Below are 17910 nucleotides of genomic sequence, written 5' to 3'. Positions count from 1 at the left end.
GTGGCAGGTCCTCTACTAACATCTTAGCTTCTGTCCAAGTCTTTTGGTAAGAATTAAACTGAAGAGGCTAGGTATATGAACTTTAAACATCGGTCACTTCATTTACACCCTACTTCTAAACGAATAATCGAATCGATCTCCTTTAAATATCGATTATCGAAATACAAATACACCAGTATTTGTTTTTCAAACACAAACGCACTCAACAATCGATCTCTGGGTTATCTGATGTTCCGATGAGTCACTGGCTCAGGTGGACCACAGATGGCCACCCTACACGCACACACACATACACACAGACACACACAAACACACAGTTGTATAACATCTTACCACTTATTTACAATTGAAAGCACAACGAGGTCCATCCATCAAGTTGTTCCCCCTACCTCACAAATCCCTCACATATCCCACTCATTATATCATACTGCTGGTGCTATTGTTATGTTGAGTGTGTTGTATGCCAATTACGAGGTCAAAACAAATACAGCAACTATCAGTATACGTTTACCCGCACTATGATATGTTTATATCTAATGTTTCTCAAATGTTTTAGTTTCCGCCACTAAGATAATTTAAACGTTGTAAAAAAGGATGTCTGTAGCGGTAGACTGAAGTATGAAAATGGGTTTAGATGTCATTAGTGAAAAATATTTCATAAATCATCAGTTGACTAGTAGAAAGAAAGCAGCCGAAGTCATTTCATCCATCATACGCTAATAGGAAATATATCGTATTATATTATTCTAAAATAGTTGTACAGGAAATCTGTGCATTTTGAAAACTATTTAATTAGTTATATTTTTAGTTTAGCAAGATAATTCCGCATAGACTGAGTATGGAGGATTAATAATGCAAGAGACTAGTCCAATCGATTAAATATGTACTGAGACCCATAACATTTTACTACATTCCAATTTTCCTAACCAAACAGAAATTATACAGTTAAATATAGATTATGCGTTATTAATTATTTGTGATGATGAAATATAACAGAAAACACAGAAAAGATGGGAAAACAAGTCAAGAAGAGCCACAAACGCGCTCTAATGGAGTCGTCTTCTGTTGTTTGGGATTCAATTAACTAACACCCTTTGTTGAAAGCAGGCAACCGTTTTATTCTAAAATTAGCCACCTATTACAAGCCTCTGTCTGAATAGAATGAAATCTATCAAAGTCTATTTGTAGCCGAACTCCGCCTCTTTTCTTCTGCCACAATGGCGGCTGTAGAACTAAACGAAAACCAATAATTTGTCTCTGTCAAGACTACGGGTATATAGTTTGGAGGCTAATTTAAAAACTCAATTATCACTGAAGTGTTTATTGTATGTGTCAAAGGAGTTAATCTTTGTAAGCGCTTTGGCCTACAGATATTCCCCACAGAATACAGATTTACTGATAAAATGCAAAATCTAGTTTTAGCTATCGATGCTTTTGTGTGATATAACCACTGATTTTTTATCTTTTTCAAAGGCTTACTTCTTATTTCGGTATTTATTTTATGACGGTATAACAGTAGTATCGAATTATGAAGAATACTTTGTACTTCATACAACCATTTGAGTAATTAATAAACCAGATGTGAAGATAAAGTTCGCTTTTGCAAAGCAACTTTTGGTTCTTTTAATTCCGTAAATCAGTGTCGTTACCGTTTACATAGCTGCATCAGTTCCTGTACATATAGACAATCGGACCACGGCACAAATCAGGTAAATTTACCTGGATACTGTACATGATCCAATTGTTGATAGTGGTACTGTAGATAGGTTGGCTTCCTATGATGGAATAATACGACATGCAATGTTGACAATAGCGATCCAGTAATTGTAGAATCACATACGTTGAATCCACCGTAGTCACAGAATCCTCTAAAAGCGATCCTTACTATCAACATTTTTTACAATTCTTTAACATTTTTGCCAAAGCGAGAATTGAAATTGTACCATTTTAGGGCATTGCTAACATTTTTGTGTACACTATAAAAATTTAGTATTTGTCATTATATGTATTTTTACAGCATAAATAGCTGACTCTCGGTATCCGTGTTAGTGAGAATGACTGCATGCACACATCACCATATCTGCTGTTGTTGTAGACATGAGAGGGTGACCTAGAGCTAGAGGACTCCATGCTGTGCTGCTCCTCTCTATATTATTGATAGACGCTGCAATCAACTTCGCGCTCACTTTACTGCCTGACTCTTGCTCTCAGATTTATCTCACAATACAGTATCTACTGTTGTTGTAGACATGAGAGGGTAACCTAGAGCTAGAGGACTCCATGCTGTGCTGCTCCTCTCTATATTATTGATAGACGCTGCAATCAACTTCGCGCTCACTTTACTGCCTGACTCTTGCTCTCAGATTTATCTCACAATACAGTATCTACTGTTGTTGTAGACATGAGAGGGTAACCTAGAGCTAGAGGACTCCATGCTGTGCTGCTCCTCTCTATATTATTGATAGACGCTGCAATCAACTTCGCGCTTACTTTACTGCCTGACTCTTGCTCTCAGATTTATCTCACAATACAGTATCTACTGTTGTTGTAGACATGAGAGGGTAACCTAGAGCTAGAGGACTCCATGCTGTGCTGCTCCTCTCTATATTATTGATAGACGCTGCAATCAACTTCGCGCTCACTTTACTGCCTGACTCTTGCTCTCAGATTTATCTCACAATACAGTATCTACTGTTGTTGTAGACATGAGAGGGTAACCTAGAGCTAGAGGACTCCATGCTGTGCTGCTCCTCTCTATATTATTGATAGACGCTGCAATCAACTTCGCGCTCACTTTACTGCCTGACTCTTGCTCTCAGATTTATCTCACAATACAGTATCTACTGTTGTTGTAGACATGAGAGGGTAACCTAGAGCTAGAGGACTCCATGCTGTGCTGCTCCTCTCTATATTATTGATAGACGCTGCAATCAACTTCGCGCTCACTTTACTGCCTGACTCTTGCTCTCAGATTTATCTCACAATACAGTATCTACTGTTGTTGTAGACATGAGAGGGTAACCTAGAGCTAGAGGACTCCATGCTGTGCTGCTCCTCTCTATATTATTGATAGACGCTGCAATCAACTTCGCGCTCACTTTACTGCCTGACTCTTGCTCTCAGATTTATCTCACAATACAGTATCTACTGTTGTTGTAGACATGAGAGGGTAACCTAGAGCTAGAGGACTCCATGCTGTGCTGCTCCTCTCTATATTATTGATAGACGCTGCAATCAACTTCGCGCTCACTTTACTGCCTGACTCTTGCTCTCAGATTTATCTCACAATACAGTATCTACTGTTGTTGTAGACATGAGAGGGTAACCTAGAGCTAGAGGACTCCGCGCTGTGCTGCTCCTCTCTATATTATTGATAGACGCTGCAATCAACTTCGCGCTCACTTTACTGCCTGACTCTTGCTCTCAGATTTATCTCACAATACAGTATCTACTGTTGTTGTAGACATGAGAGGGTAACCTAGAGCTAGAGGACTCCGCGCTGTGCTGCTCCTCTCTATATTATTGATACACGCTGCAATCAACTTCGCGCTCACTTTACTGCCTGACTCTTGCTCTCAGATTTATCTCACAATACAGTATCTACTGTTGTTGTAGACATGAGAGGGTAACCTAGAGCTAGAGGACTCCGCGCTGTGCTGCTCCTCTCTATATTATTGATACACGCTGCAATCAACTTCGCTCTCACTTTACTGCCTGACTCTTGCTCTCAGATTTATCTCACAATACAGTATCTACTGTTGTTGTAGACATGAGAGGGTGACCTAAAGCTAGAGGACTCCGCGCTGTGCTGCTCCTCTCTATATTATTGATACACGCTGCAATCAACTTCGCGCTCACTTTACTGCCTGACTCTTGCTCTCAGATTTATATCACAATACGTATTGTTCCTCTCAGTGGTATTACGACTGTTAAAAATATTATCATATACACGAATTTATATAGCACTGATGTTATGTCGTTTAATGTAACTAGAACAGAAATAAAAATAAGTATAGGTGAATGTTTGTTTAACACTGGATATTTATATATACAGGATGTTTGGTAATCAATGTCAAATATTTTAAGACATTATTAAGCACCCAAATTGCAATAGAAATACGCAATTTGGATGATTATATCTCACTCCTACTTCCGGCAAGAGCCATTTTTAGATTTTTCAAAATTTCTTGACACTGCCTAATAAAATCTCATATTTCTCAACTTTTAATCTACATAATGATATTTTTAATTACATTTTTAGAATTGCCATTAAGTTTTATATCAGAGTACGTATAATATGGTACAGCTTAATCCATTCAAAAGTTTGTAAATTTGACTTAAGTAAAAAAATGAAAAATCTATAAAAAGGGCACTACAACTCGCTTAAGAATTTTTTTTATCAAGTCGTATTAAAACTGTCAAATAATATAAAAAAACATCTCCACATTTTAAGCTTTAAAATTATATGCAATATGTGACATGTAATGTCAGTCTAAGGGGAGAAATATTGCGTTAAACATAAAATTAATAATTTTTTCATTAACTGCACTCATTAATTACAAGAACGCATTAAGTGAAAGTTGTGTGCAAAAGGTATCTGCATAGGCCTAATTAAGTATACCCCAAGTAAACCTGTAAAATCTAATATTTTAGTACATATTGAATACCATAGTACATAGTCAAAGGGTAATAGTAATTTTGTAGTCATTATACTATTATTTATTATCTTCTTACTTGTATTCGTTACTTATAATGATCACTTTCCAGATTTGACAAATTATTTTTGCTTGTATAATGCTGTTGAAGTTATTGAACAAAAGCAATCGAACAGTATGATTTATAAATATTTAAGGTATATGGTACAGCGTGAATTGGAAACAATGATTTTGAAATGAATGTTAAATACAACTATATTATTTAAACTAATTTATAAAAATATATGCCTAAAGTGTATATAATACTATGTATTAAAATTATTTAGTTTAATAGGTTGTTTAAATCAGAACTATACAACACAACTATGTATATGTATAAAAACGTTTATAAACATAAGGTGAAGTATATTTTATATAAGTTATTTACAGAAACAGTATCAAGCCTAATTATTTATATGTTCATAGAAATATTCTTGTTTTAAACTAATAGTTCATAAAAAAAGTAATGAAAACATGGTCACTTTTATTATCGCAAATCGTTAAATATCTAAGTATTAGCATACATATAAATGCATAAGATGCAAGACTTTTTAAAAATTTTAATCGTATGTTATGGATGCATGCCGCTAGAAAGTAAAAAATCTATAATCCGGAAAATAGTTTATTAGATAATACAGAGTATCCAATTGATATGTCTAAGGTTTAAATTACTTTAACTAAACAAATAAGTCAAAGTTTTAGATTAACAAATTGTTATTATTTCATCATAATAACAGTCATAAAAGAGAATATTTTCATTTAAAATTTTATGTTTTTAAATTCGGAAACATCTGCAAATATATTATGACTATACCAAATTAATAACCTAATAACGAGGTCATAAAAATAATGTTTAATAAATTAGCTCGGAAAATTGCGCGGAAAACTAAAAACAAATTCAACCCTTTTAGTGTAACATCGAATGTAATTTTAGTATACACTAAAACAATTTGTCATTCCCTTTTATAGTGTTTAACAAAAATATTTTTAACAAAATTATTTTTATAATGAATAAGTAGTGACAATTATTCAATCCTTGTAAGCTAAACTTTTTTGATAGTGTAAAATGTTGTTGGTGGTATGAAAATCATAATACGATCCATTAATTTATATTTTAAAACGACAACACTTGGTCGCCATACGTAGTGTAAGTGAGACTACTACACGGTGTTTGGTGTCAACAAAAAACTGTGTAAAACAAACGAGTTGAGGTGTTTATTGTGTGTCGGCTAATTATGTCCTACTACTAATTAAAACACAGATCATATGTCCTCGTCTGCGTGTTTGTGTGTGTTCGTGTGTGTGTGTGTGTGTGTGTGTTGTACAAATATCGGAGCTGTTGCCTCGCTGACGGTTTGTTCAGGTAATGGATTTGGGTGGGACTGTGCTAGGTTTAGTAAATAAATGTTATAACAAATCAGAATGAACTCAATATAATAGAGTATTTTTTTAGATTTTTCAGTAATATTTGTACATTGATAATAAATAATGTAATAGGCCTATTTAATTGGTTCGAATGTATTATAAAATTATTGAAAAAAATTATTAATGTGAGAAAGCTTAATACCCGAATTGATATAATATCATAACATTTTCTTACCTATTTTAAATTAAAAAAAGAAAATAGTCTTATATGTGTTCTTTAAATCAACCTTTCTTCAAAAAAGTAAGTTCTTTAAATCAACCTTCAAAATTCTAAAAAGTATTTAAAAGTTCAAAAATTTGTTATATTAAGACAATTTTCTGTTATTTTAAATAATTTAACATAGAAATTATAGTACTGAAAATATAATGTTATTTTATAATTTTATCAAATAACAATTTGTGACATGGTATAAATTAACTATGTAAAAGTTGTTATGTTGGTTCGTGCTAAATTACGATAGTAAGTTGTATTATCTTAACATTTTCAAACATAAGTCCTTTTATGTAGTGTGTGACTTTGAAGATAACGTTTCCGTTTTGTTAATGAAAAAGCACCGTGAATTTAAATTATACTATAGGATATATTTTTACTATTATTTTTATTTATTATTTATTATTTTTTTATTTTTATCAGGCCTAATTGGGTATAAAATTATAAATTTTCTGCTCTAAAATCAAACAAAAAGCACTCTTTACATGGCGTACATAGGTTTTACATCTTATTCAACAGTTTGTAGTTTTGGGCGAATTTAAGGCCTAAATAGGTTAAACATGATTTTATTATGCAAGACTGCTATATTCTTTTATTATTTAACTAAACAAGTAGGGTACGTATATTAAATTTATTTTAATACGCCACTAAACTAAATACATAAGTTGTGTACATACTAAGTGTAATAGCAGTAGTGTCTCTGCATCAATAAAGTTGAAATTATTGAAAGTATAAAATGTTTTCTTACAATAAATTTCTATAAAATACCTTAACGGATGTACTGTACAAACATTTGAATAACTATCGTATAAATTTTATAGTGATTTACCAATTGTTGTAAACGATTGCATAGTTATTTATTTAATTACAATTGTAGCTTGTTACTAGCACTATACGACGAAGTTGTCTGTTTGAATCTAAAAGAAGAAGTAAAAAATAAAATAGCCACTAAACTCCGTTAAAAAAATATGTTTTTGGATTATAAGATAAATGTAATTGGAAGTTTTTCTTAATTCATTAATTGTCTTAGTTGTCTATTTATAAATTATCAAATTTGTTTAACTTACATAAAGGTTTTATAAAACTATGTCGTACTTGTCAAGATGAAAATGATTAGGCTGCGATTTTTTTATAGTTGTGTTTACGTTTAAATATTTATCAAAACATATTATTTGTTGGATATAAAGTTAACCTAATGTAAAAGGCCACGTATTTATTTGAACTGTATTTGCTTTAGGCCTATATGACTTATTCCAAATATTATATTATTATATTATATTGCTTGCGTTGTTTGTTAAAACTTTCATAAAAATATCAAATCAAAGGTCCTTCATCAAACTATGTTCTACTAGAACATTTTAACAGGGTTTTTTTTACATTATACACATGTCATTCGACATTAGTACATTATTTTTTATTAGAAAAACTATTTACTGTTGACAACTTTATTTTTTTAATTCTATATATTAATGCAAATTAATACAAAACGTTATTTATTCCATCAGACTTCTGTTTAGAAGTCGTCAACTTATCTAAATAGAAGTTGTAAGTCTAACAAAATATCTTTCCAAATAAGCAACAAGTATTTCATCACCTGACAGGTAATATACTTAAGGTAATCTATTTGCCTAACTTTGACGCTACATGAAGTAACTTTCAATAAAACAACGCAAATTGACTGATAGCTTTTAGTCTTCCCTGTGCAAATGTGTTCCTTCATTTCCCTTAACGAAATATTAGATGATTATACATTTTGTAGCTAATAGTATTGGTTTTTAATATTAGAACAGCTTGAATACAACGTGAAAATATATTATACTGTATAGAAGGAATTATTTATAATGTTTGAGTAATTTCGTGTTCTATAACAAAACAAAAAAATATAGATTTTTTATTTGTAATAATTTATTATGATAAGTGTAAGCTTGTGTAAACTATATTTTATTATATTTACGGAAACTGTTTAAATTTTGTTTTTATTTTATTTTATTTTATTTATCTTCCAACAGTCAAGAACGAATTTACAATTGGCTAAGTAATTCCTTAACGATAGAAAAAGCCACATTTAATAGCTTATTAAGCTATCACTGCAGTTTGTTAAAAAGGCTTTTGTTAGTTATTACATTATTACAGTATTGGTGTTAGCTTAAAATTTTATATTACATATTCTGATTATTATTGTCCCACTATTATTTTGTTACTTATTTTTTAACGTTGAAATATAATTTTTGATCACAAGAATTGCAATTTTCTAGTTCATACCAGTCAATGATTTTGAAGTGTATAAAAGTTATTTAACGATTTGTTTTTATTACCATCCCAGTTATTGTTATTATACACACGTTTTAGATTGTTGTCCAGTTACAATGAATTAAACTTTTAATGGAAAGATCCTGATTGAATTAAAAAAAGAATAAGTTGGAGAATATTACTGGTGTGAATTACTTTGATAAAAGCCCAGTGCATTGTCATGGTTTGTTTATTATTCTTTTTAACTTTTATACTTTACATTATTTTCTAATGGGTTAATTAAGATTTGAGTACTTTGTTCTTCATTCAAACTGTTGAACTTGAACCTTTTAATAGTTATGTAACTAGTTGTACCTGGTTGACAGCCCAATTATAGCATATTGAGTATTGGTGTAAACAATATTAAATTATTATTTTTATAAAATATAAAATTATATTACATTATTGTTATTGTTCTATAAAAAACTATCAATTTACCTGGTTTTAAAATTATTAAGAATCAATGTCTATGTAATAAAATCATTACTTAGGATATTTCATTCATTGACATTGCTTGAAGTACTATAACTACAATCTACTGTCTGCCATCTGTACATACAAATTATTTGTTGTATTAATTTTGTTAATAATCTGTTTACATTTCTTTGTTTAATTTTCTCAGTTCTTTCTAAACCATGTTAAATAAACTATAAACAGAATTGTATATTTTTATTTAGGTAAGATTGATCAATATTACTGATCATTATTAACACACATGAATATTTTATGCTAAGCCTGTGGCTCTGAGTATGTGAGATGTAGTTAAAATCCGTTTTATAAGTTATTTCATAAAAATTAGTGTAACTTACTTGTAACCCATTTTACTTGAATTAGAAAGAAATAAAGAAAACAAAAATACATACATATATTTATACTACCTAAACCTTGCCTACAGGTATGAGTGTGGTTTTTTTTTAAGTTTTCCTTTTTGCTTTTTCTCTGCTTTGTTAATTTTTATATTTTTTTTTCTCCGCTGCATGTTTTACAGTTTTGTTTGCAGTTTTTTATTTATTTATCTATTATGCATGGTGTGCTCTTTGGACATTTGTATGTGCTCTTTGGACATTGTTTTGTGAATCAAGAGGAATGCATCTCTGTTTTGTATTTTAGTTTAGTGTTAGTGACTTGGCCAATTGTTATAAACTGAACGGCTCAATAAATCTTGAATCTTGAATCTACTTCCGATTAAAGTAACCAATGCAAATTATTGATATTATAAAGCATTAAAAAACATTTTTTGTGAAAATACGGCGGGTGATTGTTTGCTACATTCGTGGGGTTTCGTATTTTAACATAAAAAATTACTTCAGATCGAATGACAGTTATTTTGGGAGAATTCTAGTAAGGGTTAGCCTTCACATCTGTAATCTGTATACTATAAGGGTGGGTTAGGTTCGAAGTAGCATATTGTAGGCTATATTTAAGAAAAAATTTAATAAACCTTGTCAAGACCATTATCTTTATACCTATTCATAGTTCAATTTCATTATTCTTCAAGTTTATAGTTTACGAATTTAATTCGAATTAAACGTTGGTAGCAACTGTGATTTTGCTTAGATTAAGTATCTAAGGGCTGTTTATAACGAAAATTGTCTAATACAAAATTTGTTTCAGCACGATGAGGGAATAATGAATATTAGGGATTAAATTTATACATAGCATCGCTTAAAGCTAATTACAGCTGCTTGTTGGTCCGGTACAATTTTCAAACCATGTTTGTCAAATGTTTAACGGTGTCCTTGTTTTCTTATGCGCGGTGTTAACGGGCCGTATTATTTAACTAAATTCAAGGGTATCACATCTAGTGCTATTTTACCCTGGCAACATGAACCAAAGAAGTTTCTGACAACAAATATAAGTCATGTATTGTGTATTTACTTCGTCTATACATTCATCGTTTGATCATAATTTTTATTAAGTCCATATTTTAAGCAATAATTTTATTGTCTATTGTTTTCATTGAACTTTTTGGCATATTACTTTATCCTTGATTTACATTTTATATCAAAGGAATTTTTTAGCCTAAATTTAGGAAATTTTACCCAGCGTACGCATACTTATGCATAATGACAATAGTGTCTTGTTTATGATGTGATAATAGTCAACGCAGGAAGTTAATATGTCATTTATATATTTTGCCGATTCATCTTAGGCTGAATTGTTGTGTTAAAAGTTAATTATATTTTTAAAGTGTAACTTACCACCTAACAATTTTAATCCAATATAGGCCTAACCCACTAGGGATGAGTCTATTGTATATGTACTGTTTTTTTTTTAATAATAGGTTATTTATACGGTATAAAAATAATAAAATAGATGCAGATAATCTTTTGTATATGGGTTTTTTTTAAACGTAGTTCCTAATGTATTTCACCTAGTAAGACTGTGAGAGTTACCTGGTCTGGTCGACGACTCCTGGTTGCATCCATGCCCTCGCCGCGGCCAGCTGACTCGTAGACAACGGTTCCTCCTTGAGACCCGTGACTGGCCCCCGTGGCTGGTGGTGGTGATGGTGATGGTGGTGGAGACCCGCCGCGGGGTCCTGATGGTGATGGTGCAAGCCGAACATCGGCCTCGGGGGAGCGTACAACTTGCGACCCCACGCGACCACAGGCTCTAGGTCCAGCGGCCAAGCGGCCGGCGAGTATCCGCACTCCACCGCGGGGCACTAGCGAACCCCCGTCCGGCCCATACCCGAATATTATCGCGGGAAATCGAATAAACTACGGTAACGGGTAGATGTCGTAACGGCGCGGTCTCGAGAGTGTATGTCCCCCGTGAGCGACTGATAAGCGATCGCCCGGTGTGCGCGCAGCGGCCCCTCCTCCTCATTGGCCCCGCCCCTCCGCCAATCACAAGGGACGTGACCAGCCAATAGGGACGCGTGACGTCACAGTAGCCACGCTTGGCCGCCGCCCGCGTGCATCTCGCTCGCAGCTCAGAGCGTCGCCACCCGTCGAGCGACGCTGTGTCCGCCGCCGTCACCTTCACGCTCCACGAGCGTCGCGGCGCGGCACGATATCTCCGCAATGCTTGCATAAAAAAAAATGGTCTAGCCAATTATTGGGGTTGGAAAAGGAATACTTTCATGTAATTTGTATAAGTAAAATTATGACAGATTTTAAGAGTTGGTAAAAAATTCATTCTTCTTGCATTCTTTTAACTTAATTTGTCCAATATAATTTAAGTCTGTATACTTATATAGGCTACGACCAAATCTAAAAAAAACACTAATTTTCTAAATTTGAATAGGATGAGTAGTTTTTAAAAATAAGCAAGCCCGTAATTGGCAACAGGAAGTTTAAAAACAATACCTCTGCTACCCTTGCACAAATTAAAGGGTAGCTGCGTAGGGGAAGATTTGACTGTTCATATTATTTGTTTATACAAAATTTAATTCCGTTATACACTAAAAACATTAGCCGTGAATATTTAATTACTATACAGGGTGGAACGAATTTAGTGTTAAACATTTTTATGTGAAAAACTACATACTGTAGTATTGGTGACATAACGCTACTTAGGCCTATTTAGATTTCCATACCCTCACAGGTAGGGAATAATAGACAAATGAATATTTAAAAAAATTTTGTATTTGCTTACATTACAAGTTTTTGCATTTTTCTCAAACATCACAAATTCAAACTTAAATTACAGAATAAAGGCTCATGGACTTACAGATATTTCATCTCAATGACTCTGTGCTGTTACTATTCTAAATTTAATGAGCGTAATAAATAAAAAAAACAATTTTTAGTACACTTATGGCCATTTTATGTAAGAAAATACATTTTTTATTAAACAAACTTATTTCATTTCATTTCATTTTTATTTTCCACGGCAATGCCAACTTACAAAATACAATCAGTTAAGATTATTATAAGATTATATAAATACAAAACATTATATTACAACAAAACAACATTTCATCAGCAAATGCATAAATAACTTACAAGCAATCAACAATAACAGCCATAAAACTATGACATAACAATAACAATAACAATGCAGAATGACTATGAATAACAATAACAAGGCATACGAATATTAATAACGATAACAATGATAATAAAATGTATGTCTGAATCTTTTGGTAGGATGTCTGAGTATTAACTGTATTCTAATGTTATTAATTTGTCTATTATGCCCTACCTGTGTGGTTATGGATATCTAAATAAGTGGCCTTATTTCACCAATACTAAGTAGTTCAAATACAATTTTTTAACACTAACTTCGATCCACACTGTATTCATTTCATTTCATTTAATTCAACGGCAAATTGCCAATTTATACAGGCAACAGTTCAAAATTGACATGATTATTGTGCAACAAATTTCACAATCAAGAGCAAAGAACAATATGCTTCACAATACAACAAATTGAAACAATAAAATGATCAGTCAACAAGAAATATAAAGCTATGTACTGTATAAGCCAACTCCGCATGTAGTAAAAGGTTACATTTGTGTGTACGCATGGTGAACTCCTTATAAATAAATCTGTTGACTGAGAAATAGATTTTCTACCATGCAATACATATTAATAATCGCCATTATTACACTAACATAATTTGTTAAGTATTTGAACAGAAATATTTTCCATCAGCAAATCCTTTGTCGCTACAAGTCCACTTCAATTTGACGACGATTATTAAAAGAGAAAACACAGTGCTCAATATTTCGAAGATAAAACTTCCGCAAGAAATTACAATGACGAGAACTCATCACCATTAGTTCTTCAAATATCGGTGAAATCATCAATACTTATTGACAATCGGGAAAAGAACAGTTCTTCAATAACAATGGAACTTTGAAGCCCATTGTTCTTGAGATAAATTCTAGATTCAGTGACTTTGGAAAGCAAAAATATTCCAGTTCAGATATTCTCTCATCCATTTACATGAAGCAATGATATGCATACAATACTCGATAAATAAGGGTTAACAACACAAATGTAAGCGATAATATAACATTATCATCAAGTTAAAAACAAACAAACAATTGAGGCAATTTTATATTCAGAATGATTTTGTATTTTACCATAATATTATATTCAAGGCTTCATACTTATGTGTTTGGTTTTGGAAAACCGCAACAACATTTTAAAACTAATGAATGCTGAGAAAATAATGTAAATAAATACTCCGTTTCAAAATAGGCTTCATATGCTAATAAGCGTGTCATAACATATAAGATAAAGAGGCTAGGTCTTAGTTGATGTATAATGATTCTCCATCAGTTAGACCTACATCATACAGATTTCAATAGTAATGTAGTATTCCTTAATTTCAGACATGACCATTTCGAAAGTTAAACCTCTGAAAACACACACACGAATACAAATCATTAAAATCTTAGTTTGAATCCTAAGATTCGCAAGATCAACTGCTTCAGAAAACTCGAATCTTTTTCTATTTATTAACTATAAGGAGATTATATAGGATTGATTTCGTAACAGAGAAAGTCCGTGAAACCAGTTATGTTGAGCGATCACGTTCAATTTTTATTAGGTTATAAATTAATAAAACTTCTATGGATGAAATAAACTATCATTGAACAAATATTAAATAAAAATATGAGTTGGCCGAGTACGATAAGTTTTCTTGCACTGTTTAAAGTTAATTGTATTCATAGCCTTACGAGCATTGATTTGACAATATGCTGACTAGTTAAATCCCTTATTTAAATTGCTTGCTTTAAACTCCCTTTTGCTGAAGATTTATATTATTTTTATTATTATTATTTTTTAATTAGGGATGGTCTGGTGAGCAATGCTATACTTAATGCAACAACAATCTAAAAATGAAGACGTGTTTAGTTTTTTCGATGTGTTTTGTGTAAAATGAAAAATTCTTCTGACGACACCTTGAAAATAGGTATTTTTTAGCTTTACTGTGGTGAAGCTTTAAAAATAACCGATGAAACATATACAGCAAGCTTTATTACATTCTACCCACATGTTAAATATTAATAGTTTGAAGAGGTACGTTTTGGCCATTTGTCATTTTATTCAACCCTGGGGCTATACAAATAAATTAACATGAATTAAAACTAGCTGATGGTAAACAAAACATTAAAAATGGTGATGTGAGATTCTTTAGAAGGGAATGACATTTCGGAACGTAGATGAACACAAGAAAACATGCCTCCTAGATCATTATAAAAAAATACTTTGCCAACAATCAGTTCAAGCCATTTAGTAAATATGATCAAATGAACACTGGATATTAGTTAAAATTTAGCCCCTTGATAGTTGGTTTGTAATAGGTTCAAATTAATCCCTAAAATGAGGTAAAATCTGTTTCGTTAAATTCTAACATCAATAATGAGAACTAAGATCTCAAATTCAAATCCTCTTGTAAACATAATTTGAATTGTTTGGATATTTTTTACTGTCAAATTTTATTCAGCATTTTCCTCTGTATCTAGTCGATTCGTCAGTAATAAGTAAAACAGGTACAACATAACAATCCTTCTGGTTAACATCGTTAGTAACTTACCAATGGCTTGTAGAATATGTCTATTGACTGATATCCGTAGGTGGTGCAGAAAAATATAACTGAAAAGTATACGAAATTGAACTGGGCCCAATTAAATCATCGGTCATTTGAAAATAAGAACAAATAAAATTAATTTTTAGTTCAGGTAACATGTGTTGGATTCAATATAAACTGTAAAGAATCTTTGCACAGGGAATCATCCACAAGTATATTTTTTTATATTTTGTATTTGTAATAGCATAACACTTATAATATGCTTGCATTTCTTTATGTGGCTTTTAGTTGCATTTAGTTTAGTTTACAATTAGTTTTAGTGACTTTTATTGCCTTGAACTTTTTGTATTTTTTGCAATACAAGAGTTCTTATTCTGATTTTATAATATGTGACAGTGATTAAAGATGTTATTAGCCATTTTAAAACTTACTGAATGTGGACATTATTAATGATATTTGATACCTCTAGTACAGCTAAGTGACCTAGAAATTAATAAAGCTCCGAGGGTTGATTAAATGTTTGTCTTAGTTAAAAATGACTTATGAAAAAACTACTTTAAAAAATGATTTATTTAACGCTGATTTGATAAATTTCAATTCAAATCTCATACAACACCCCAATGTTTGTGTAATATTGTTATTGTCAATTTTATAATAATGTCAAAAATATAAACTACAGTTCAACAATATTTAATTTTGACTTGGTAAAATAATTTATTTTGTAAAAACATCCATTATTTTTGTATATTAGTCTTTTATGATCTTACTGTTTGCGTAAGAAACACAAATAGATTACACATAATTTTTTCACTAGTATCAGGTAGTTTGACGGACAAGTTTATTTAACACTAAGATCAGACACCTGTATAGTTTCTAAGGTTAACAAGATGGCTTGACCACACTTGGATCCATATTTATCTCTAAATTTTGGGAATATGTTAAAACCCCAATAAAATACCATTACCACTGACAATTCATTCTTTGTATCCAATATTTACATTTACAAGTAAACTCACAAAGACGAGTAAAAAATATTGCAAAAAATTTGCAAATCCAAGTTTAACTGCTAATGGCTTACACGATGTTCGATGAAGGGACATGAAAGTGATAAATTAGTCTTGGATAAAACGAATTAGGGAGCTTGATAAACAGAAGCCGTTATACAAGAGCGATGCTCCAGGAAAAACACAGAGCACTGGAATTGAAGGGAGAACAGCACATAAATTGTAAGACTGACGCTCGAGTTAAGAGTTTGGTCTACATAAATTTCACACAGCAATTTGTAATTAGGCGGCACTTCTTTCTCGGGACCCGATAAAAAAGTTTCCTAACATGTTTTTCCCCGGCTACAAACAGATATGAGGTAGTCACTGAATTACGTAGCCCAGGAAGTTGTTGTAATTTAAGGCCTTTTCAAACACCGTTCTAATTTTTAGTATAGCAAAGTTTGTGTATATCGCGCCATTAAACTACTTTGGGAGTACTATGTCAGTTAGCTTTGAAAGTCAATTCAATTTAAAGCAACAAAATGTTAATATACATTGTTTTTTCGTTACTAAATAACAATATAAGTTTTATATCAAGTGAAGAGTCGTCTTAAAACATGCTTTTCTTGTACAATTTGTAATAAAAACTATACTAATTGCTTTTAATTGAGTTAATCGCACAAAAAAGATATAAATGTATCAGTTAAGCTATACAGTATGTGGTACCGAAGGGTAAATCTAAAATTTTAATCGGAGATGGAATATTTTAAAATTATCTTTAAAATCTTTGTTATGATACAGTAATTTGTTCCAAACGTTTACTCCTTGGTTAAATAACAAAGGTTTTTTGGTCCTTGTTAAATCCAAAAGTACGATCCTGCAATATGTCACCATTTTAAACACACTGTTTTACATAAAATATTATAATCTTTCTGTACTGTGAGTTTTATAAAATATTGATCCTCTTGCATGCACTAAACACAAAATGGTTATGCAATATAAAATAGTTAACTTAACATTTAATGATTAACTTCAAGGACTTCAGGTCCGTTGTGGGACAGTTTACACGATGGTACAACATAAAACCGCACTTTAACTGTTTTAATTTTATGCACTGAGCCGCAGCGGCTTCACCGAGTCGCGTTAATATTTGATCGCATGCAAGAACTGAATTAACACGGTAGCTCGTGGGAAATAACACGGCTGCATTTATGAATGAACTTTCAACATGTACACGTTGAGGCGTGTATGACCAAGCCGGTGGTGGAGGGATATAAATGGTTAAAAAGGTAGACATGCTAACTCATCTGAAACAAATTAACCTTACTTTGCAATAGTGGGATATATTCATAATAAATATGTACGGTATGTTCGACATTTTGGTTTTATGTGTCTGAGGTATTAAAAAAGTTAAGATCCGAAAACTAAGAGCCATGTTTAGCATTTTCAATTGTTACATACACAGTTTCTGCCGCAAATTATGAGATATGTTTAGACAGTGTCTCGGTGAAGGTATGGGAGACTGGGTGTTGCCATCAGCAGCGGTCTCTATTTTGCAACAATTCCTGCCTTGTACTAAGAACTATGTTTAGACAGTGTCTCGGTGAAGGTTCGCGGTCTCTATTATGCCACAGTTTCCGTCATAAACTAAGAGCTATGTTTAGACAGTGTCTCCGCGAAGGTGTAAGAGACTGGGTGTTGCCATCAGCAGAGGTCTCTATTATGCCACAGTTTCCGTCATAAACTAAGAGCTATGTTTAGACAGTGTCTCCGCGAAGGTGTTAGAGACTGGGTGTTTCCATCAGCAGCGGT

The 17910-nt window shown here is 32.1% G+C and overlaps 1 protein-coding gene across 1 annotated transcript in view; it reads right to left on the bottom strand.

The window, feature by feature from the left end:
- LOC128983050 (transcription factor collier) overlaps positions 1 to 11433 on the bottom strand; it is a 104257-nt gene extending 92824 nt beyond the window's left edge. Inside the window, exon 1 of the mRNA XM_054402182.1 lies at positions 11016 to 11433. Within this exon, the coding sequence (XP_054258157.1) occupies positions 11016 to 11188 (173 nt within the window). The 5' untranslated portion in view covers positions 11189 to 11433. The remainder of the gene's footprint in view (positions 1 to 11015) is intronic.
- Positions 11434 to 17910: the final 6477 nt, after the last annotated feature.

This window comes from Macrosteles quadrilineatus, unplaced genomic scaffold (assembly GCF_028750875.1).
Source record: "Macrosteles quadrilineatus isolate MER2022 unplaced genomic scaffold, UCM_ALF_1.0 Scaffold_1__1_contigs__length_201487025, whole genome shotgun sequence".
In the NCBI taxonomy this organism is placed as follows: Eukaryota; Metazoa; Arthropoda; class Insecta; order Hemiptera; family Cicadellidae; genus Macrosteles; species Macrosteles quadrilineatus.
The sequence above is the reverse complement of the archived record's forward strand: the minus strand, read 5'-3'. Positions and strand labels throughout refer to the sequence as shown.